This window comes from Triticum aestivum, chromosome 3D, assembly GCF_018294505.1.
Source record: "Triticum aestivum cultivar Chinese Spring chromosome 3D, IWGSC CS RefSeq v2.1, whole genome shotgun sequence".
NCBI lineage: Eukaryota > Viridiplantae > Streptophyta > Magnoliopsida > Poales > Poaceae > Triticum > Triticum aestivum.
This window is the reverse complement of record NC_057802.1, coordinates 577,290,287-577,314,684: the sequence shown is the minus strand read 5'-3', so window position 1 is coordinate 577,314,684 and position 24,398 is coordinate 577,290,287. Positions and strand designations below refer to the sequence as shown.

At 40.6% G+C, this 24,398-nt stretch overlaps 1 protein-coding gene across 1 annotated transcript; it reads right to left on the bottom strand.

The window, feature by feature from the left end:
* Positions 1 to 22,655: 22,655 nt before the first annotated feature.
* On the bottom strand, positions 22,656 to 24,125 carry LOC123075579 (uncharacterized). Its single transcript, XM_044498149.1, has 4 exons — positions 24,068 to 24,125; positions 23,752 to 23,880; positions 23,544 to 23,657; positions 22,656 to 23,435 (listed from the first exon to the last, which is right to left on the bottom strand). The coding sequence occupies exons 1-4, from the start codon at positions 24,068 to 24,070 to the stop codon at positions 23,031 to 23,033; spliced, it is 651 nt and encodes a 216-aa protein (XP_044354084.1). The 5' UTR covers positions 24,071 to 24,125; the 3' UTR covers positions 22,656 to 23,030.
* Positions 24,126 to 24,398: the final 273 nt, after the last annotated feature.

Below are 24,398 nucleotides of genomic sequence, written 5' to 3'. Positions count from 1 at the left end.
GCATCGTGAGAAACGAAGAGGCGTAGGCAGCATACACAAAAAAAGTCATGGAGACGGAACACGAAAGGATGCATTGACTGCCACCAACGATGGATGATTGAATTAATACACGCACTAGGGAATACTACCTGTCGTTTGAGCTTCAACAGGAGTAGTACAGTGCTATGATGCTGTCACGTACCCATGGAAAAATGAGAGATGGGTGACTAAACAACTTTGGAGGTGCACCATTCGTGCATGTCAACGTGTTGTAAATAAGTGTATTACACCACGCGCGTTATATATAACTAATTAAGCAGTATTTGTATCTATTTTGGGGTAGATATATAAAAGAAAGGAGACCACTCTACGTACTCCCTCCATCTAGGTGTGTAAGTCATCTTACGAAAACCAAATAATCCCAAAACACTAAGGCGCGGTGCATTAACTTCTACCTCGTTTCTTGTTTCTTGACATATCAACCAATAAGAGATGAGGGGTGTGCATGCTTTTAATAACTTGAGACTACCAAACACGACATGCAGTGGTTAGTTCATTGCATGCAATGCTATTAATTAGCAAATAAACATTAAGATTTCTCGTTTTCTCCTTCTCCTTGGTCACGGTGCACAACCTAAGATGACTTACTCACCTAGACGGAGGGAGTATTACTTTTCGAAGATTGATAACCTTAGTTAGTTAGATCACTTTGTTAATGTAGACACCCTAGTGACCCCACTAAAGTGTTGTTCGTGGATTGAGGGCATCCTTCATTCAGGTTGAACTTCCATCCTCATGAGCAGACTGCTTGGTAATTAAATGGATTATTTGCAAGAAATAATATGGTTTAGATAGATCACATCTTGCCCTATTTATTTAGTGTCATCGACAACGTCCTCCGAATTAATCATAAAATCTTCTTCCTCTACTCTTCTAGGCCAACATATGTGGTCTTTCCTATCCGTCATTGTCCTTCCGTATCAATGACACATACTACAATGGTTTATGAAGCTACAACAGTGAGCATGGCCACGGTCCTTGGTCCAAGCTATGAACACACCCATCTCCAACCAGTTTGGGAGATGAGTGTGACTATAGTCAATGGGTTAAAAGAAGGACCATCGAGTAGATCACACACACGCAAACACATGTAGCCAAATCTCCATGCATGGAGAAAGGGGAATTCAAATGCCAGTATGACGCAAGTTCTGAGAGTTGGTCATAAAATTAATAGATAAATAATCAATGAACTGATCAACCTTCTCTAGACTCAACATACCAATTCTTATAAAGGATGCACCACCTCTATAGTCTTCTACTTGTAGCCTCTTAGCCATGTTATCACGATATTATTTTTGTGCCAAACAAACAAGAAGACTCTCTCTCTCTCACACACACACACACACACACAAACGCACTCTCTCTCTCTCTCTCTCTCTCTCTCTCTCTCTCTCTCTCTCTCTCTCTCTCTCTCTCTTACACACACAGAGAGAAAGAGAGAGTGGGGGTACAGTTATGATGGGTTGGAGCGATGTAATCTGGTATGAATTGGAGGCATACGAAAACAAACCATCTGCAGATAATGGTCAGCCTACAAAATTAGCTCAACATCATTGCTTGTTGAGAGAACAAGATTCCACTCAACCATGGTCCAACAGAATCATAGCACTTTGCCATCTACTGGCTAGATTGGGAGTACAATTTGTGTGATACAAGTGTTGTACTAGGAGTAAAAAATAATACTAATCCGCATATTGTAGCAAATATTCATTACATAGTGTAAATGTGAAAAGTGTAGCTCTTATTCACCGCCTGGAATCAAATTTGGTTGTTTTATCATGCAAAGAATTATTTCGGTTGTATATAGGCTATTTGAGAAAAGGGTTTTCTCCTAAGTTGTTTAAGACTATTTGATCTACACACCCACCAAGATCCCAGTATTAAATTTGGGAATTTGAAGCTTCCCTTGCTTGTTGGTTTACACCTTGCACTTAATTAATCCTCATACTAGAAGATTGTTCTCACTCTGCTCCATATTTTCCCATTGGAGTTTCCAATAGATGATAGAGTGCACTCTATAAAAGTACCATTTTAAATTCGTGGACACTTTTTAAAAAAAGTGACCATTTTCTCTATTCAATGAAAAAAAGGTTTATCAATATTTTCGAAGTTCCAAGGTTTATTAAAATTTATGAACATTTTCTAAATTCTCAAAAAAATATGTTTTACAACTCAAAAATATTTCAAAACTGATGAAGATTTTTAAATTTGTGAAAATTGAAATTTGCGAATATTTTTGTTCTGTGAACATTTTTATAACTCCACATTATTTTAAAAAATTCATAAAAAATTTCAACTAATGATAATTTTAAAAAACATAAGAAACATTTTAAAACTCATGAACACTTTGTAAAATTGTTGACTATTTTCTTGAGAAATTTTTGGATACATTAGATTTTCAATATGTTCATGAAACATTTTTTTATGTTTGAAAAAGGAAAAAATATTTCTCCAGAAAAAAGGCACGAAAACGAGACATAGTGTGCTTTTATGCATTCCATTGTTCGGTTAGAGCGCCTACCAAAGAAAACCGGCCAAAGCCATACATAGGCCAGGCCCACATGCAACTCATTAGCTCCCACCGAAGAAAGCCCGATATGGCAACCTTCATGTTGTGCGTCTTACCTCCTCTATTCTATGCATAGTGGAAAGAACAGGGAAACTCAAGAAACAGTAGCAAACAGAGTAGCGGTATCTGTTATTGCAAAAATATAGTAGCATTATCTGTTTAATCAAACATGTATGTCCAGTCTCGTAGGTCTAGACAGGAAGGTTTATACAAGGTTTGTGTTTGTTAGATGGGTGTGATTGTAGTCTCTGGGTTGAAAGAAAGGGACAATGGAGTAGATTACACATACGTATGTAGCCAAATCTCTTTGGATAAAGTGGACTTAAAACCCGCAGAAAAAAGAGAGGAATTAAAGCTTCGGTATGACGCAAATTTTGAGGGTTGGTCACAGAAAAAGATAAATAACCAATACACTCACGAACCTTCTCTACACTCAACATAACTATCCTTACAAAGGATGCTCTGCCTCTATAGTCTTTTACTGGTAGCCTCATAGCCATGCTATCATGATAATATTGAGTGCCGAACCAACAAGAATAAAGGCAGACAGAGTAAGGGAGAGAGGGAGGGGGGGGGGGGGGGGGGGGGGGGGTTGAGTTATGACTGATAAGAGCTATGTAATCCATTATGAATGGGAGGCATACGGAAACAAATCATTTGCATAAACGTTAAACATGCAAAATCAACTCAACATCCCTACTTCTCGACACAACAAGATTCTACTAGGTCATGGTCCAACAGAATCATAGCCCTTTTGCCATGTGCTGAACAGCGCAGAAGTACGGTTTGTGTCGTACTGATAATAGCCCTTTTGACGTGTATATTCATTATGGTTTGTAAGTGTAGCACTTGTTCAACACATGAATCTTTATATCGCACTCTGGAATGCGTTTTTATACTGTTTGGTCTATAAATTCTCTCAAATCTGAATGTTGAAATTTGAATTTTTAAGCTTTCCTTTTTGGCTTCCACATTATACCTAATTCATCTTTATAGTGAAAGATTGCTCTCCTCTACTCGTGATTTCCCTCCTGCATGGGTTTACCATAAATGATAGATCACACTATATAAAGTGCCATTTTAAATTAGCGAATGTTTTCTATAATCTAGAAAATAAATTGAGAATATTTTAAAATTTGCGAACAATATTAAAATCCGTGTACATTTGTAAGAATTTGTGAAAAAATTCTTAGTTCTAGAAAAATATATTTGTGAAAATTTACAAATTCGCAATCATTAAAAACTCATGAAGATTTTTCACATTTCTGAACAGTTTCTAAATTCATTAATATTTCTAAATTTTCTTCAACGATGTTTTAATTGGCAAGAACTGAAATTCCTGTTAAAAAGGTACCAAATATTTTTAAATTGAAGAACATTTTGGAAAATCAAGGAAAACACTAAACTCATGAACTATCTGTAATATTGTATAATATATTTAAAATTCCTGAACAATTTTCAACTGCCTTGAATTTTCATTATATTCGCGAGATAGAAAAAAAAATACAACCGTCTCGAAATCCAGATATAGCGCACTTTATGCACTCCACTATTCCGTTACATCCCCTACCGAATAAAACCAACCAAAACAAGAGATGGGTCGAGCCCACGTACAACTAGTCAGCTCCTAACGAAGAAAATGGCAGGCGGCGCTTCGTACAACACGCTTTAGCTACTCTATATACCAGACCCAAATATCAAGGGGGTCTCGGTTTCAAGGTTATTGAGTTAGTTGACTTGGCAATCCTTGCGCGCCAAGCTTGGCGAATTTTGCAGGAACCAGGGTCCTTACCTTGAGTGCATGCATTCTGAAAGCTAGATATTTCCCTGACACTGATATTCTGCAGGCTGTTGTGGGAAACCGTCCATCCCAGATATGGAGGGCTATCATTGTGGGCATAGACATTTTAGTTCAGGGTTTGATCCGAAGGATTGGTGATGGAAAAAGCCCCAAGATCTGGCGCCATAACTGGCTATCCAGAAATCAGTCAATGAGGCCAGTGGCATGTATTTCCGCAAACCCACCAAATTTAGTCTCGGAATTGTTATTCTCCAACTCTGCAACATGGAACAAGGACTTGATTGAGAGCACTTTTATTCATTTTGATGCTGAAGCTATTCTACCCATACCACCCTGGACTAAACAACTTGATGACTTTTGGTCTTGGAATCATGAGAAGAATGGAATTTTCAGTGTAAGATCATCCTACAGGATGCTAGTTGATACTCGGCGAGAGGCGTGGTTGGAAGGACGCTCTGGGCCCTCCAATATAGAAGCGGGAGAGAAATCTTGAACCACGATGTGGAAGATTCAGGTGCCATCAAAACTGAATAATTTTCTGTGGCGTTTGGCTCGGCAATCACTTCCGACGACCGATTTGGTCCATCACCGGAAGATGTCTCCTGTCAGTACCTGCGTACTTTTTGGGAGTGAGGATTCATGGTGGCACTCACTCATCGAGTGTAACATGTCCAGTTGTGTATGGGCATTGGCGGATTCTGGTTTGGTCGAAATCAGAAACACAACTTCGGGACCTAGCTAAAGCGAAATGATGGATCTTCACATTGATGGAATCACTGCCGCAAAAAGATTTCGTGACTGTTTTAGTCACAGTTTGGGCGATATGGTACGTGAGACATGAGGCCACTCATGAACATACTTTTCAAAGTCCTTTTGCAACGCATCAGTTCATCACACGGTATATAGCAAAACTTGAGGCCTCTCAAGTGAAGCAACACAAACGGCGCCCAGCAGCAGTTAAGCAACGTCGACGGGGCTGGATCCCTCCGCCGGCTGTCTTTGAAACGTTGAAGGTGGACGGGACAGTGGCAAGATCAGCGAATACTAGCGCGTATAGTGCGGTATGCAGAGATTCAAGCGGATTATATGTGGGATCACCCACCATTAAATGTTCTGATGTGCTTGAGCCGGCAAGTTTTGAGGCCTTAGCTTGCCGTGAGGCAATGGCCTTAGCAAAGGATTTGTGGCTTGGCAATATAGTAGTTGCATCTGCTTGGAAGGAGGTAATACAAGACATACAATATTATTTTGGTGGCAAGCATGCTAGTAATCATTAAGACTACTACCAAGTTTCAATCCTGCTCTTTCATCTATGAAGAGCGGGAGACCAATATCGAGGCACACAGCCTTGCTAAATTCATTCTTAACCTTTCCATAGGTAGACATTTGTGGCTCGGGCAGCCACCTGATATTCAATGTATCACTGTAAACTCGGTTATTAATCAATAAAGTGGAGCGTGTTTAGGTTCAAAAAATTAGCTACTCTGTTTTGTGTGTGCTGCGTGGCGAGCGAAATAGGAGGATTCAAGAAACTGTAGCAAATTGAGTAGCAGTATCGCTTCAAATAGTATGTCCAGAATCGTAGGTCTGGACGGAAAAGTTTGTACAAGCCTATTGTGCGTGACGGGAAAGTTAGGAGCTGTTCGGGAAACCACCAGCTCTACCAAATCCAAGAATCTATAGAATACCTGTTTCCCCGCTCCATAAATCTGAACTACGGCTCTGGAAGCAGAGTGATGGAGCAGGAGAGACTCCGAACAGGCCCTTAGTACAAGCCATCGAGGGTGCGCTGCTTGGGGGATGCCCATCAACCATGCATGTGCCTCGGCCTAGTGTTGCACGCCACTAGATCGTGCTCAGCCAGCTTCAACTTAGAGATCAGAGTATCAGGCGTCGTTGTTGACCGGATTGAGGCTGTGCAAGTATCATCACAAGAATAAGATCGGTCGCAAGGAGGGAGAGGAAACTATCCATAATCATCCTTATAAGTTATATACTCTCTATGCGCCTGAGTGTACAGAGGGGAAATCGTGGGTCCTGCTGCTAGTAACCGAAAGCTAACGCGGATGTTCTACCATTGTAAGCAACTCATACAAGGTAGTCATAGGTAAAACATGATCTGCACTTGTCTCGTGCTTTTTAAGTCTACTGTCAACATGTGTCCAATCATTACACCCCTTATTTGCCAAATGACCTTTTTAAATAATTTACAACCGAAGCAAAAAACTTTATCGAGTTCCTCGGAACAAACAAGCCAATCTCTATCGCACATTTGATAGAATTCTATTGTAGAGTAATGCAGAAACCTTCTAGAATATTTATCCTTAGGACCTTCCATAATTGATCTGCCACTTTTAGGGCCCTTTTGTGATAAAATCCCAATCTGTATAGAATCAAGGGGATCCAAATTCTTTGGATCAAATGTATCAAGCTTGAAAGAAACAACATCGGCAATAGGTGGAATATTCAAGTTAACATCAATCCCGATGTGATAAAAAAAAATTCTTCAATCTCAACATTTTCTTATGTCTCTGCCTGGATCATCTCTGCTACTAGGATCATTGTCGGCATTATTATCACGTGCATTGCATTGATCAAGTGTCTGATTAACAGAGTACACTCGTGGTTCTATTATAACAAACCTATTCGTATCCCAATTATGAGATTGAGTTCAATCTACTATTTTTTTTCTTTTTCTAATGATTTTGGTAATAGGATTAATGTTTTGTAGATGAAGACATCACTTAATCTTTGTTTTTTAAAAGCACTAGACGCAAGTGTATAAAAGATGAAAAAGATAGCTAAAAGTTTCTGCCAAAACAAATAATTATTGGAAAGCGAAGCTCACGCTAGTTAAGAGCTATTTTTTTTAAATAATACATTTTTTTATTAATTTTCATAAATATTACGCTGGATAAAAAAATTTCAAAAATAATACACCGTCGGCCCGCTGTAGGCCGACTGGGCCTAGTCGGCCCACAACAGGCCGATTGGATTCCAGTCGGCCTACAGCTGGCTGACTGGCCCCTGTCGGCCCACTGTGGGCTGATTGCGTCAGCTAATTGGCTCGCTGTGGGCTAATTGTTTTTGCAAAAAAAGTAGGCATAAAAAATATATGTTTAAAAAAATGTTAATCATGTAATTAAAAAATGTTAAACGTGTATAAAAAAATGTTCCTGATGTATACAAAAAATGTACAATATATATGCAAAAAAGTTGACATAAAAAAATATGTTTTAAAAAGTGTTAAGCATGTATTTAAAAATGTTCCAGTTCCATACAAAAAGAGCAACCAATCATACTTAGGTCCGTGATGCTCCCATACCGGATCCGGAGCTGGAACATTTTTTTATACACGTTTAATCTTCCATTCCAATACATGAAACATTTTTGTGTACTCGTTGAACATTTTTTCAAATACATGATTAACATTTTTTTCAAACATAATTTTTTGGTGTCAACTTTTTTTCATACACATTCTATATTTTTTGTATAGATAAGGAACATTTTTTCAAATACATCATTAACATTTTTTTTCAAACATTTTTTTTGGTGTCAACTTTTTTCATACACATTCTATATTTTTTGTATAGATAAGGAACATTTTTTATACACACATTTAAAAAAATTTAAATAGATGATTCACACTTTTTAAAACATATTTTTAGTCAACTTTTTTGCATATATATTGTACATTTTTTGTATACATCAGGAACATTTTTTTATACACGTTTAACATTTTTTAATTACATAATTAACATTTTTTAAACATATTTTTTATGCCTACTTTTTTGCAAAAAAAATTAGCCCACAGCGAGCCAATTAGCTCCAGTCGGCCCACAGTGGGCCGACAGGACCCAATCAGCCCACAGTGGGCCAGTCGGCCAGCTGTAGGCCGACTGGAGTCCAATCGGCCTGCTGTGGGCCGACTAGGCCCAGTCGGCCTGCAGCGGGCCGACGATGTATTATTTTTAAAATAAATTTACCCAGCGTAATATTTATGAAAATTAATTAAAAAATGTATTATTTAAAAAAATTAGCTAGTTAAGATCTCACGGGGCGGCGGGTCTAACGAACGAGGGATGTGGTCGCCTAGGCATGCAAATGTATAACCTAAAGGTACACTCCGACCCTAGCTAACTAGTTCTTCAAATGAGCTAAAATATCAAAAGGCTTTTTTTAGAATCGTTCGTGCATTTGTTTGAATTAGCCATGGTCCGAGGGTACCCTAACACCCATTAATTTGCATCCCTATGGTCGCCGGTGGTCGTTATGCTCGACGCTTGAGAGATGGACGACGCAGGACGGTGGCTCTTCCTGTTCTTTCTGATATGTCTGCAATCTAGTGTACGAAGAAAAGAAACGGGTAGATGCTGGAGCCCGCAAGCAATCAATCTCTTGCCTGCTTTTTTTTTTTTTGAGACAATCGCACAAGCTTTATTCATTGTTCATAATGTTTACAGGAAGAAAATCCAGATTGCCTGGTTGGCCCAACCACACATGACGGCCAAACCCTAATGACAAAGCATATTTAGCGAGATTGTGAGCCTCGAAGTTCGAGCTCCTAAAATCATGAACTACTTTACATGAAAGAAAAGAGTCTACACGGTGTATAATTTCATGCACTATAGCTCCATATCCAGCCGCCGAGTTCTTCTGGACATCATCAACCACCCTCTTGCAATCCGATGCAATCTGAACCATGTTAACATGTAGATCCTCAGCCAATGCTTGACCCTCTCATACAGCAATTGCTTCGAGGGTACTCGCATCCGTAATAAACTTGAGTTTTAGAGCTGAAGCTCCTAAGAATATGCCTTCGTGGTCTCGGCATACCACCCCCGCCGCACCAAAATCCTCTTCCATGGACACTGCCGCATCCACATTCATCTTTACATGTCCATCAGGCGGAGCCAACCACGTAGTTTGTCTGATGATACAAGGTTGCTTCGGTGCTCCCCGACATCTCTTGCCTGCTTGTCAGCCAGCACTGAAAAAGGCCCATCCAGAGGCGGAGCGGCTCATTACAGAGGGACGAAGGATTTGAGGACCTAGCTGGCCCTTTAATTCACTATCCGACTACACAAAACTGGTCCAACTATAAAATGTCTATACATATATATGGACTGTCTGGAAAAACTGGTGCTCCTTAAAATTGGAAGCCCTGTGCGGGTCAGCAGATAGCTTCCTACCACGCATCCCCAAGGTGGTGCCTATGTCTTGCTCATAGCGAGACGTAGCTTAGCCTCGCCGGAAGGCAAGTGCCAGATGGGCTGGCCGAGTCGCGCAGGAGGCCACAACCTCCTATCTCTTCTGTTTTTTTTGCATGTTTTTATTTTTATAATAAAAAACTGCACATCAAACTTTTTAAAAAAGTTAATCAAGCATTTAAAAAATGTTAAATGTGTAAATGAAAAAGGTAAACATGCATATAAAAATGTTTCTCACGTATACAAAAAATGCACCTTGTCCTCCAAAAAATATTTATCTTCATTAAGAAATGTTCACTGTGTATTGAAAAATGTTCACCATCTATTATTATTATTATTATTTGTTAATCTTGTATTTGAAAATCTTAATTTGTATTAAAATGTACTCCCTCCGTCCCAAAATTCTTGTCTTAGATTTGTCTAGGTACGGATGTATCTAATACTAAAATGTGACTTGATACATCCGTATTTAGATAAATATAAGACAAGAATTTTGGGACGGAGGGAGTATTAAATATACACCAAACATGTACAATGCATAGGCAAAAAGTAAACATAAAAAGATGTTTTGAAAATAATGTTAATCAGGTAATACAAAATGTTGAACGCGTATATAAAATGTGTTTCTGATGTAAAAGAAAAGTGTTAAATGTTTACTGAGAAAAGTTGACATGCGTTGAACAAAAAGGTAACCGATAAAAATTGACAAAGAAACTAAGAAAACCGAAGAAAATCAATCAAAACCGAAAGGAAGAAAACAAAGAGATAAAAAAATAATGAAAACCGAAGAAAACCAATGCATAAGAATGGAAACAGAGAAAGTCGAGAAACAAACATGGAAATCAAAGAAAACAAAGAAAGAATGAAAGAAAAATGAAACAGTGAAAAGAGATAAGAAAAGGAAAAAAGAAACCAGTGAAAACCAAGAAAGAAATAACGAAAAAGAAAAAAAGAAAGAAAGGACAAAAAACCCAATGAAAAGGATGACAGAAACGAAGAAAACCGAGAAAAAACAAGGAACAAATATCGCCGAACATAGAGCAATAAGAAAAAAGAACAAACGGATCAACCCAACAGGAGGAGAAAAATGTTTCAGACAAGAAAAAACGACCACTCGCTACAAGCGAGATATAGGTTTTCTGCAACCCCACGCCTTTGCTAGCGCTTTCTGCTGGCACATGTGCGGGACAAGCGCACCAGTTTTTTCCTTTCATTTTTTATTTATGTTTTTTCCTTCATTAAAAAGATTTCGGATGCAACTTTTTTCCAACTAATAACCATGAATTTAAAAATTGTTCTCGAATTCAAATAAGTTCACGAGTTCAAAAAATGTTCATGAGTTGCCAATATGTTCTCAAATTAAAACAGTTCGTGAATTTAAAAAGTTCGCCAATACAAAAACTGTCTTTGAATTTGTAAAATTGTTCATGAATTAAAAAAACATTCATGAATTTAAAAAATGTTCATGAATTTCAACAAGATTGGAAAATTCAAAATATGTTCTTGAGTTTGAAAGATATACATGAATTTGATCTTTTTGAAAATACAAAAAAGTACATGCATTTGATAAATATGTCCATGAATTTGAAAGTTGTTCATTAATTGGAAAAACTATTCAAGGGTTTGATGTACATTTGATAAATTTTTAAAAAGTGCACAAGTTTTTACAGTGTTCATGAAATTCAAAAATGAAAGAAGGTAGAAAAGAAAAGAAAAGGACATAATATATAAAAGAAAAGATGAGAAAGAAGAAGAAAAAGGAAAAAAAACAGTTCATGGATGGTTCAAGAGAAAACCTTCCCACAACCTGTGAGAGGAAAAAGCAGAGGGGCTGGCCCATAGAGAGGATATCGATGAGCTCGTGGCATGGGAGGCGAGTGTTGCTCTTCATTGTACAGGTGGGCCCTTCCGCTGTTGCCTAGATTAGATAACCGACAAGCTTGAGACTGGAACAGTACAACGACGAGGGCTCGGATAGGACCTGAACAAAAGAGGGTAAGTATGGAGAGAAATGGGGTGGGAGAGGGAAATCATGCGTTTTCAATAAGTTGGAAAAAAATGGTTGGAGCAAGAAGAAACATATGTCCAACCATTTGTTTTTTTGGTCCAACAGCTCCGAGACGTGCGTTTTCAATAGGTTGAAAAGATAATTCAATTATACGATGCATAGGAGCTCCCTTCTATTAGGCCGGTCATAGCGAGAGTAATATGGGTAGTAACATAACTCACCCCAAAGTTATTTTATATGGCAAGTAGTTAATAAGAAGATACATGTTTGTGGTAACATAAATATGTTATCCTAACATGACACATCCCAAGACAAAAGTGTACATCTAAATAAATAAATAAAGGCTTGCATAATACTTACATATGTTACTAGTACACAGGGTACAAGTAGTAATAATATGGGCACCACTAGAGATCAGACTACTGATCCCTAGCAATCTTCAGACTACTTCATCACCGTTAGATTGGAACCTACCCGAGCTAGCGTTCGATTAGATGGTTGGACGTCGTCAGGAAAGCAATTTCCTTGCATGATTAGAGGAAACTAATAACTGTGCACAGCCTTGTGTAATTGGAGGAAACTAATAACTGTGCACCTCACGTGATTGAGGGAAGTAATCCGTGATTTTAGGGAGCAAAACAAATCTTAGTAAACTGATTTTAACGGAAAATAACCATGCATTTTGTTTCCTTATAAAGCAAACTTTGTATCCAATGTTACCAAAATTTGCTTCCAACGCAAATAAAAAGTTATTTTACTAAAAAAAATTGTTTCTATTCATTTCCCGCAGCACCAAAAATATGCTTCTATTGCTAATTGTTTTTTGCTTCAACATCGACTGAAAATTAACATGCTTCATCGGTTCGTATAACATGTTTCCAACCAGGTAAATATTTGCTTCCTTCGTCATGATGCTTCATCATAAATATTTTGTTTCCAACGACCTCAATATTTGCTTCATTCCGATCGCCAAAATTTTGCTTCCACATCGACCTGCATTAACATGCTTCACATCATACGTTACACATTCACTATAATACTTGCTTCACTCCGCTATCTGTGTGCTTCCTTACGTGTTTTATATATTGAACAAGCCGGCAGCCGCTGCAGACCGAGATGCATCGTGAACCAACACATTGAAGTGGTTGACGAGATCGGACCAGGTGATCAAATTCGAAGCATGCCTCCTTTGAAACATGAAAGTAAGTTGTATGAAGTAGATCAACAAAATGTACTTGAAGCAAGCAGCTATGGAAGCATGGAACAAGTTGTATAAAGCAGGGAAAAACATGTAAGTCACTTTACTCGCCGAGAAATTGTTTCATGCCAGCAGATGATTGCTTCGATCTACTGAAAAAACATGTACAATATACCAGTGTATTTTTTTTGCTACACACAATACGACGACCAAAAATTGTATAAGAGTAACATGGAATTGCTCCCAACAGAAAAAAAAAATCCATCAATAAGACATTGCTTCTAGAGATATTAGAATCTGCTTCCGAATAAAATATAATTTGCATCCAAGGAATAAAAAATTTCTTTAACTTGAGCCAGATGCTAGCACATTGTCTCTTTTGTGGACAAATATCATCACTGGCCTCTAATCTTATCCAACCACGATCTCCTCTCTGGGCATGGCATGCACGGCCACGGGCTCCTTTGTGTCTTCCACAGACCACAACCATAAATGTCGCACATACAGTTTGAGGCTATGACCACCACGTCATCAAGGGTGGAGTCAAGCAGAACTCACACATGGTTCGATGACCTACATTTCAAAAAGTTTGCAGAATTTGGTTGAACTATGGAAGCAAAGCTCTCTTTAATAAAAATATGGAAGCAAAATATCATGTGGTGCAAAACAGTTGTATATTAGAAGCACACATAAGAAAATAAGAGAGGTTTGATCTACCAAAACATAAATGATAGGACGTATAGGACAAATTTGAAAAGAATGTTTGTAGTGCAGTAGTACCTCTATATAAGAGATGGTTTCCAGAGAGCATACTGATAAACAAGCCTTTTAACTGTAATTCTAACAAACAACCCTCGATGCATATATTTGGTATGATCATGCTTCCAGTTTTCTAGAGGATGAAGCTGGCAAATAACAAAAATGGTGCATCATTAGTGTTGGATGCATGTAAATTTTGGAGAATGAAACCAATTTTTTTTCCGCCAACTCCAGATGCATATATTTGGAAGCTCCCATCTAATAGTAATTTCTTGGAATATTTTGCACCAAAGCGTATTCACAAACAAGTCTTGACAGTAATCTAACAAACAACCACTAGTAGAAAACAGGGCTTTCGTTCGGGCCTGGCCAGCCCATTAGTCCCGGTTCCGCGCGAACCGGGACCCATGGGGTGCATTAGTCCCGGTTCGTGAGGCCAGGGGGCCGGCCGGGCCACGTGGGCCACTGGTCCTGGTTCGTCTGGACCTTTTGGTCCCGATTCAAGGCACGAACCGGGACCAATGCGCCTCGCCCCTGGCCCATGACCATTAGTCCCGGTTTGTGCCACAAACCGGGACTAAAGGTTTGGTCCTCGTTGCGGCCAGAGTTTAGTCCCACCTCGCCAGCCGAAGGACGCTCACACCGGTTTATAAGCCCGTCCCTCTCTGCCTTGTTGAGCTCCTCTCAAAATGAAAATAGATGCCCTTATACAGGGAATTTGACCTAAATTCAGAGTGAGTTTCTCTGAAATTCATAGAAATTTATTATGAATTTAGGTTGAATTTTCTCTACAAGTGCATCTATGCTCATTTTTTTATGTTGGGGTTGGCGATCTTTACAGACTTTTTGTGTGTTGAATATGCACCATTCAAAATCAGTCTCTGCTTTGAATGGTGCATTTTGAACACACAAAAAGTCAGGAGTTCAAATAAGTTTAAAAAAATGAAATCCCTTTGTAACAGACGAGTTTCCGTATGAAATCCTGATACTTTGAAAGAGATTGTTCGTTTTCTACACGAAGTGCATCCAGTTTTTGCCGTAACCCTCTCAACTTTCTTGCACATGCTATGATACCATGCCAACTTTCAACCTTTTCAGAGTTCATTTGAAATGCTTTTCAATTTTAGGGTCTTATAGCTCAAAATAATTAGTAAATGCATGAAAAATAACAAATGAAGTCAGAAAGGATTGAAAAATGATGATGTGGCTTTGAATGGTGCATTTTGAACACACAAAAAATCAGGAGTTCAAATAAGTTTTAAAAAATGAAATCCCTTTGTAACAGACGAGTTTCCGTATGAAATCCTGATACTTTGAAAGAGATTGTCCGTTTTGTACACGAAGTGCATCCAGTTTTTGCCGTAACCCTCTCAACTTTCTTGCACATGCTATGTGGATGAAATGATGATACCATGCCAACTTTCAACCTTTTGAGAGTTCATTTGAAATGCTTTTCAATTTTAGGGTCTTATAGCTCAAAATAATTAGTAAATGCATGAAAAATAACAAATGAAGTCAGAAATGATTGAAAAATGATGATGTGGCTTTGAATGGTGCATTTTGAACACACAAAAATTTAGGAGTTCAAATAAGTTTTAAAAAATGAAATCCCTTTGTAACAGACGAGTTTCCGTATGAAATCCTGATACTTTGAAAGAAATTGTCCGTTTTGTACACGAAGTGCATCCAGTTTTTGCCGTAACCCTCTCAACTTTCTTGCACATGCTATGTGGATGAAATTATGATACCATGCCAACTTTCAACCTTTTCAGAGTTTATTTGAAATGCTTTTCAATTTTAGGGTCTTATAGCTCAAAATAATTAGTAAATGCATGAAAAATAACGCATGAAAAATAACAAATAAAATAAATAAGTAATTAGAAATTAAAATAATATAAACTTTATTAAAATATATAAGTAGAAACAAAATAAAATAAACTTTAATAAAATTTATGAAACTAAAATTAACAAAGTATTTTCTGTTCAAAACATTATAAGAAACCTCTAGTATTATTGAAACTAAAATCATATAAAATTGATGCAACTAAAATTATCGAAGTATTTTCTGTTGAAAATCATTAAAGGCAAAAAGAATTTTCATAAAGAACTTTTTTGATAGAAACTTTAATAGCAAAAATCAAAAGAAAATAAATAATTCAAAAAAAAAATACAGGAAAAAAATAAAAAAATGCCGCCTAATGGGCCACACGGCCTGCATGCGACTAGAAACCCATCTGCACATGGGCCAGGATGCAGGCCCGCAGGCCCAATAGGCCCAACATGGCAGTGACAAGGGTAGGCATGTAATGCGTGCATATCAGAGAGGAGCTCAGCACCTGAGCTGCAACGCAGCTTATAAACAGGTGCTGAGCTCTCTCAGCTAGCGAGGTGGGACTAAACTTCCCACCGCACCGCGCCAGCACATTAGTCCCGGTTGGTGGCTCCAACCGGAACCAATGCTCCCCTTTGGTCCCGGTTGGTGGCACCAACCGGAACCAATGCCCACCCTTTAGTCCCGGTTGGTGCCACCAACCGGGACCAAAGCCCTCTGCTTCCCGCCCTTTGGGCTGGTAAAAAGAGGCCTTTGGTCCCGGTTGGTGCCACCAACCGGGACTAAAGGTGGCATTGGTCCCGGTTTGTGCGTCGAACCGGGACCAAAGCCTTTGCTATATAAGCCAGCACTTAGGAAATTTTCAGATTTCCATCGCCAGTTTCCCCCCGCCCGACGACGCCGCGAGCTCGATCTACGCCGCCAGGCTGCCCCGCCGCCGTCGCCGTCGCCCGTCGCCGTCGTCCTCCGCCCCCCGCCACCGTCGCCATCGCCCTTCGCCGCGCGCCCCCGAGCCGTGTTGCCCGTACGTCACCGTCGCTCTCCGCCCCCGGCCCGCCGCGGTCGCCGTCGCCCTCCGCCGCCCACGCCGTCGCCCTCCGTCGCCCGATGGGAGCCGCCGCCACGCCACGGCTCTGTTTATTTTTTCCATATAATTCGTATTATTTTTTTTGTTCATTGCATTTTTTCATATATATAATGTATATATATATATATATATATATATATATATATATATATATATATATATATATATGTGGTAGCTATATGATGAATGGATGTGGCTATGTATGTGTGAATATAATGTTCATAGAATTTTTTTGTTTATATACGTTTTTTTCATATATGTATTAATTTTTTATTGAGGTTAATTATTAGTAGATATCGATTTTAGGTTAGTGCTTAGTAGTTGAACTAGTTGATTTAATAAAACTATTTTATTAAATTTTACTATATATATAGAAGTAGTTTATTTTTAGTAAGAACTACTTTATTTTATATATTTATAGTAAGTGCTTAGTAGTTGAACTAGTTGATTAATTAATAAAACTATTTTATTAAATTTTACTATATATAGAAGTAGTTTATTTTAGTAAGAACTACTTTATTTTATTTATTTATAATAAGCGCTTAGTAGTTGAACTAGTTGATTAATTAATAGAACTACTTTATTTTATTTATAGTAAGTGCTTAATTAGTAGTTGAACTAGTTGATTTAACAAAACTAGTTTATTTTACTATAGAAGTAGTTTATTTTTAGCAAGGAAATTAATAGAACTAGTTTGTTTTTTTAGTTAAAGCAATTATTCCCGCATCGACGTCGACGATGCCTATCCCGCATCCTCGTCGTCGACTCGGCGGAGGAGGCCGGCTTGATCAGAGGGGCCATGTCCGGGACTGGGCTCCGCCGGGCTGGTTTTGGGAGGTGCTACCTTCCGGTGGGCGTAGGTTGGTGAGGAGCCAGCCCGTCGTTGACCCGATCCTTGTTTGGTGGCGGTCGCGTGGGCCAGTGACGGTGCCGAGGCTTCCGGACACCGCAGAGGTGGTACGTCACCGTGTCAGCGAGGAGGACCAGCACGTCCGTCGCTACATGGTTGCGTTGGAGGGCAGGTTCGACAATACCTCGCAGGTTCTTCAGGGATCTCACTGGAGCTATGATCCTGTGATGGTTCTGTCCCTTTGGGTGTCCACCGCCCGCGCCGATACCCGTCGGGCGCTACTGTTCTAGCTGTATTAGCGATGCTATATGTATGATAGTATTCGAGGTGTATTAGTGATAATATTCGACGATGTACGGACGCATGGAGATGATGTAGTTTTGCTTATAATTGAATGCATCCTAATTTGAATACTACTTTATTTTGTGATTTGATTTTGCTTATTGAATGCTCAAAGTGGAAAACTACTCCTACTTTGAATGCTAAAATTGGAGAGTACTATGATTAGTTGATAGCTTATAGGGTTTTTGTTTTCGCAGAAATCTAGGAGCCCCCGGCCCCACCATCATCCCCGCCGTTGTCCCCGTCACCGCCCCCTCCGACATCGAGGTGAGACCAGCCAAATCCTCTTTTAGAAAGATAATTAAACGATATTTCGGGTTGACTGTAATTCTGTCGAGTCTCCACCATATATGAGAGGACGAAGAATCCCGACTGTTGTCGTGGGGGTAGCTTCTCCTTCGTTCCCGTGTGCTAGACAATTTGGTGTAATGCACTCGAGAACGAAAGGAGGAGCTACCATCACTGACGGTCGCAAATGTCAGAGAGGAATCAGTCAGGGAGAGTTCCACCATATATATATGAGAGGACGAAGAATCCCGACTGTTGTCGTGGGGGTCGCTTCTCCTTTGTTCCCGTGTGCTAGACATTTTGGTGTAATGCACTCGGGGACAAATGAAGGAGCGACCATCACCAACAGTCGAATGTATACACCACGTGAGCTGAGAGTTTTCAAGAAAAGACTCGACAAACCGATAGTCAACCCGTGATGAATAATAATGATCTAACTTAGGTTTTTTAGTACATATATTTAATTGTAGACGTTTAATATTTGAATTATGAACATAGGAAATGTCGTACTCGGACAACGAAAGTCTCCCGGGGGAGTGCGACTGGTGCCACGACGACCGAGGTCAGTGCGACAGGCCTCACCTGGACGAAGATCGGCGCTTCAGTATTAAGCTGGAGGAGACCTTCGATGTTGAAACGGTACGCAACGACGACAAGTGTTATTTTTTCGTAATTAAGCACGACTTCAACTATTTCAACGTGTACTTTTTATCTTTTACAATTCGGCTAGCTTATCCCATGCCATGCAAGACGCTACGTCTTGGAGAGGATGGGTTTTGAAGACCATGAAAGTATGGAAACAAAGAAAATTCACCTAAGGACCCATCATGATATAGATTTTGAAGTAAATCTGTATAATTCTGAGAGCGTAACCCATTTTGGTTGCAAAAATTGGGAAGCATTTTGCAAGATGTATGGTTTTGATGAGGGTATGCTTGTCACCATGGATCTTGGTGATCCTGACATCGAGCAAGACAATATGGACATTTGGGTCCTTGTTGATATGCCTCCAATTCTACCGCTATGTGAGTTTCTCAAACATAGTTATTAGCTAATTTATATTGTTCATTTCAAAATAGTTGACAGCTTATTTTCATTGACAGCTTATTTTGATTGTTCAAACAATGTGCGGAACATGGTAGACAGAACCTATTACACCGATGGCTCTGAGTTAACTTATAAGGAGAAAACTCATCTGGTCGGATTTTGTACTGATCTTGAGAATTACAATATCTATTGTAAAACTCCTCCACATTATGGTCAATACGTGCCACTAGTGCACGTGTTGAACTACGGTAACTACTATGGAGATACCCTGGTAAGATTTCTTACTATTACGACATCCGTGCATATTTTGCATACTTCTAAAACTACTACATCATTGCTAACTATGAAGTTATTACTATGTTTTTCAACAGATAATCCCAGAGGATTGTGTGCCGCATTTGATGTATCAGAATGGTAGGCTTGATGTTTTGAACATACAACCAGGTCATCCTACGAATCTTAACTGTCCATACCGGATTTCTAAAAGAAGTGGAGACATGCAAATCAAAGAATGGAAAAAATGTATGGACAGTCGCAAGGAGGTTCTTGGAAGCAAAAGGAAGCGAAGCGCAAGAATTGGAGACATGATGATCTCCATTCTCCATAATGGAGAGTCAGGGTCTATATTGTTTTATGCTATTTTACCTTAAAGAGGGTATTTCGATCCGACCCAATACTGATGATCATGTGCTAAGAACAATTAAATAGGGTTGGTTCGATGACTATGACGATGATGATCGTATGACTTGTTATTAATAACGAGTAGAAGTTGTATGATGATGATTAGTAGGACTTGTTATTATATATGATGATGCATGATGCGCACATGAAGAGTTATTATATATCAGCGGGTGAAATGAACATGGATTGGATTGAAGTGAAGGCAACATGCATGTGGTGCATGTCGAAAGTAGTACAATCCAAACTTGATCAAGTTAGGATTAGTATTACTTTCGACATGCACCACATGTTGCCTTCACTTCAATCTAAGCCATGTTTAGGCATAGCAGTACGTAGCGTTGGTAAACCAAGCACGGAGATATAAGAGAGGACACTTCTCTCTAATAGCTACCTAATAACAACCTAAATTAACCCCCAAAACCCCTAAATCAGCCCCTTTAAAAAAACAAAAACCTCAGCTCCAGCCAGATGCTGATGCGTGGATGCCTATTGGTCCCGGTTGGTGTCACCAACTGGGACCAAAGGCCCCCCGTCCTGGGCTGGCCACAGCGGCCACGTGGAGGAACTTCTGTTTCGGTTCGTGTAAGAACCGGAACTAAAGGCCAATGTCATTAGTAACGACCTTTTAGTCCCGGTTCACAAACCGGGACAGAAGGCCCTCACGAACCGGGACAATAGGCCCTTTTTCTACTAGTGAACCCTCGATACATATATTTGGTATGGTCATGCTTCCATTTTTCTTGAGGTATGAAGCTGGAAAATAATTCAAATTGTGCATTATTATTGTTGGGTGGAAGCATGAAATCTTGAAAAATGAAAGAAAAAAACTGCCGCCAACTGCGTATGCATATATTTCGAAGCTCTTTTATACAGGAAGCAATGAAACAATGTTTTCTCTGCATTTCTCACCATTATTCGATGCACCAAATATTCAAATTATGGAATAGCCACGGTTGCCTGCATACATAGCTAGGGGTTATCTATCTACACAAAGCTCAACCTACAAAAAGTTTGATGATAAATGGCCTACACATCACCAGAACAATACTAGGCAGCAAATGAATATACAAACCAATGAGTAGTCGATTGTTGGATAGTCAAATCCGTGGCAGTAGATGCACAGAAATACCTTTGATTTCAATACGGGGCGCTTGTAATTGGGGTGGTGGGGGCAGATTTTGCAATCCACTGTAGGTTCTCTGGCCGGCCGGTGCTACTCCTGTAGCCAGTTCAGCCGCCGGCACACGTGATTTGACCTGAAAAAAGCACCAATCAAGATGAGGATGGGGGGCTTGATCAGTGGATGATGTTTGGAGAGGCAGGGGCAGAACTGGCTGGTTGGGTGGCCGTGCTGCTCCACGGCGAGGAGAGCAGGACGAAGCTGCGTGCGAGGCAGGGGGAGAAGGGATCTGGGCGAGGTGGAGGAGATCGGTCCGGTGCTCCTGCGATTGGAATCGGGAGAGATTTTTTTTTTTTTTAGGGAAAGCATTGCTTCATTACTTAACTGTGATGAGGCATATCGCCCACAACACATTCGCCCACACGGGCAGGTACATCAGACTCCCAGACCAAACATTGGTCTGGTTCACAAAGGCGACCAATATTGGCAAGTTCATGTGCCACTAAGTTCGCATTACGTCTACAGACAGAGATGGAAAAAAAGAAGAACCACAACTTAAGTTGGTATTTCATGTCCTCTAAAGCAACCGCGTATACCGAAGAATCCACTTTGCGCACATCCAGAGCTTCAGCCAGTAGTTGAGAGTCTGTTTCGAACTCCACCCTGATCATACCAAGCTCAGCTGCGGTTGTGATTGCATGAGCCATGGCGGCCACCTCAGCTGCAAAAGCATCTGCCGTGTGCTCCTGTCGTCCCGCTCTCGCATGCACCAGAGAGCCATCCTCGATCCTCGCTGCTATGCCCCAGCCTGCATACTGCTGTCCCGGAACGACTGAACCATCCACATTGATTTTATAGACATCTTCAGTAGGAGGGCGCCACTTGTCTGGCTTCGGGCCGTGGCCCTTGGAGGAGAAGATCTGCACGTACTCGAGGACACTGCTCCTCGTTCTTCTTGCCACTTCCGCCGCTGTGAAAGGTAACTCACCCTCCCTCGCCTTGTTTCTATTCGCCCACCAAAGCCACCAGAATGTGAGAATATGAAGCCTTTTATTTTCATGCAACCCCCAGATGTAATCAAACATTGCATGCACACCCTCAATCTTCTCCAGATCGCTCCTTTCCTTTTCCAGAGCCAGGTCTCGCCAAACCTCCTTTGCAAGCTTGCATTTGATGAATCAGGAGAGATTAGGGGAGAGGATTACGCAAGCGGTCTGCAGGTAGTTAGTTCCCTGCCTTTTTTTTATTACGTAAGAAGCACAATTTCTGAGCCATCAGATTTCGATTGGATCGACAGCGTTGGACTGGTCTGGCGCTGGACGTCTGCCAGACTATAGATTGGAAGAGTTTCCCTAATATAGACTAGTAACTTGCATGAATGGAGGCTTGCATAAATGAAGGCTTCCCACTACGACCAACCTTTATTGGTGTGGCGAGATTTCAAATAATGTATTACGTCTTTGATATTTACTAACCCGCATGAATTCCTTGGTATATATCAGCTTACATTTGTTTCGCAATACAAGAGGCACGCAATAGTTCAACAAAAGTAAGTTGGGGCATAAATCAACCGGTAGTCATTGTCGAGATAGACAAACAACTCTGGTTTTAGACATCGCAATTCGAACATTTTCCATGATAATTTAAATTAGCATGAAGATTGTAAATTAGTCGGCAAGCACAACAATTTTTCCGGTGAAAAATAAACTGAGGCGGATTTGCTATACTCGGCAGCCAAACTTGTCATCTTCGATGAAGACAACTTGCAATGAAAAATGATCATTTTGCCATGCCTAAAAATCTAATGTTAGCTGGATATCCAAGTCCAACAAGAATGCATGCATATGGTTTATTGGAATAATAACATTCAGATTGATGCCAATGTGCATATGCTGGCGACATCCAAGACAAGAAGCAAACAGTGTCATCAGGATATCCAGATCAGGTGGACATAACTGTCATTGCACACTGACTTAGGTTTATTTGGGGACGATTGTGAGGACCAACCCGCGGTGACAACTCGGCCTTAGCTCCACGTCTGAGAGGATGCCCGTCCTGTAGTTCGTATAACGAATACTACCAAAAGGTCCAATACCTCCAAAACCCTGACCCCCATCGATCAGCTGTATTGTCTTCAGCGTGTAGTCTTGCAGCTTGCACACAAATCGGTCTGACCGCTTCTTGGTCCATGGTTCATGGACTACGTGGCCATTGAACTCCCCGAGGTTTTCCACCCAGAAACTATCATAAGTCCAACCGCTGTACCTGTAACTCTCAGTTCGACGTGTCGTTTTTCCCAGGCGTCGCACCAGCCAGTGGGGAGGGGGAATGGCAAGTCGGCGTCATCATCCCAGCTCATGTCGCCGCCGAGCACAACGTTGTCCGCGCTACTCAACGAGGAGACCGCGTGCTTTGCCTGCATGTAGCGCTCCCGGAGGTGCATCGACTCCGGGGGCACAGGGCATTCGAGCTGGGTCGTGGCGATGTGTATCCGCTTCGTTGAAGAAGCCGGTCCAGGGGTAATGTCGGCCTCCAGGTAGCACTTCCCCGTCGGCGAAGTGCCGAACTTCCAGCGCGCGTAGCCCTGCAGACGAAGCTTGCTCAGCTGCGACAAATGATAAGATGCTGCGTTAATTCACCAACCAATTTAAACAATTTCTAGAACTGCGAAGTAAACTGAGAGTACTACAATATATGGCAGAGTACGTAGTACCATCAAGCAGAAGTGGCGGTTCCCCGTTTGATCTTCTGGGGGCACCGGTGAGCAGTAGTAGGATTTCCACCATGCGAAGCTCTCGAAGATCGAGTTGATGTACGGCGTGACCTCCTGGTCATCGATCCGAGGAACAGTTAGACGATCGACGAGAAAAGATCCAAGGAGGCGAATGGATAGTACATGACCAGTAAGCATGAGTTTTTACCTGGAAGAAAATCACGTCCGGCGAATGTTCCCGAACGTGGTCGCCGATGGCCTTCATCCTCCTGTGGACGACAACGTCCTCGCGGCACCAGACGTTGTAAGTCATGAACTTGATCTGCCTCTTGCCGTCCTAATTAAATATCAAAAACGAACTAGGGAAGATTAGCAGCTCAGCATTTGTGGAAGACTAGCTAATCAACATTTCAGCAAAAATACCATAGTTTCTAAGTAAGACCAATCTAATCAACATAGTCCGTAGCATTTACAAGCAAGTAAAGTCGACAAGAACAAATGAGTGGTCGTATCAGATTATATACCATTTTTCCTCGGTGATACTCCTATTCGGCTTCTCGTAGGATGCAGAGTTCTGGTTATCCCAACTGGCGACATTCAGAGACCATATATAGTGTCGTATATATGGTCGTCCTGGTTCAGGCTTAATGGCATCGTGGGAAACGAAGAGGCGTAGAGGCACACACAAAGAAGTCATAGAGACGAACACCAAAAGATACATTGACTGCAACCAACTGATCGATGATTGACGTCAAGAGACCAACGTACTAGTACCTGGCGTTTGAACTTCAATAGGAGTTGATATGGTAATAATGCTGTGATGCTGTCACGTACGCATGGAAACCGGAGTGGGTG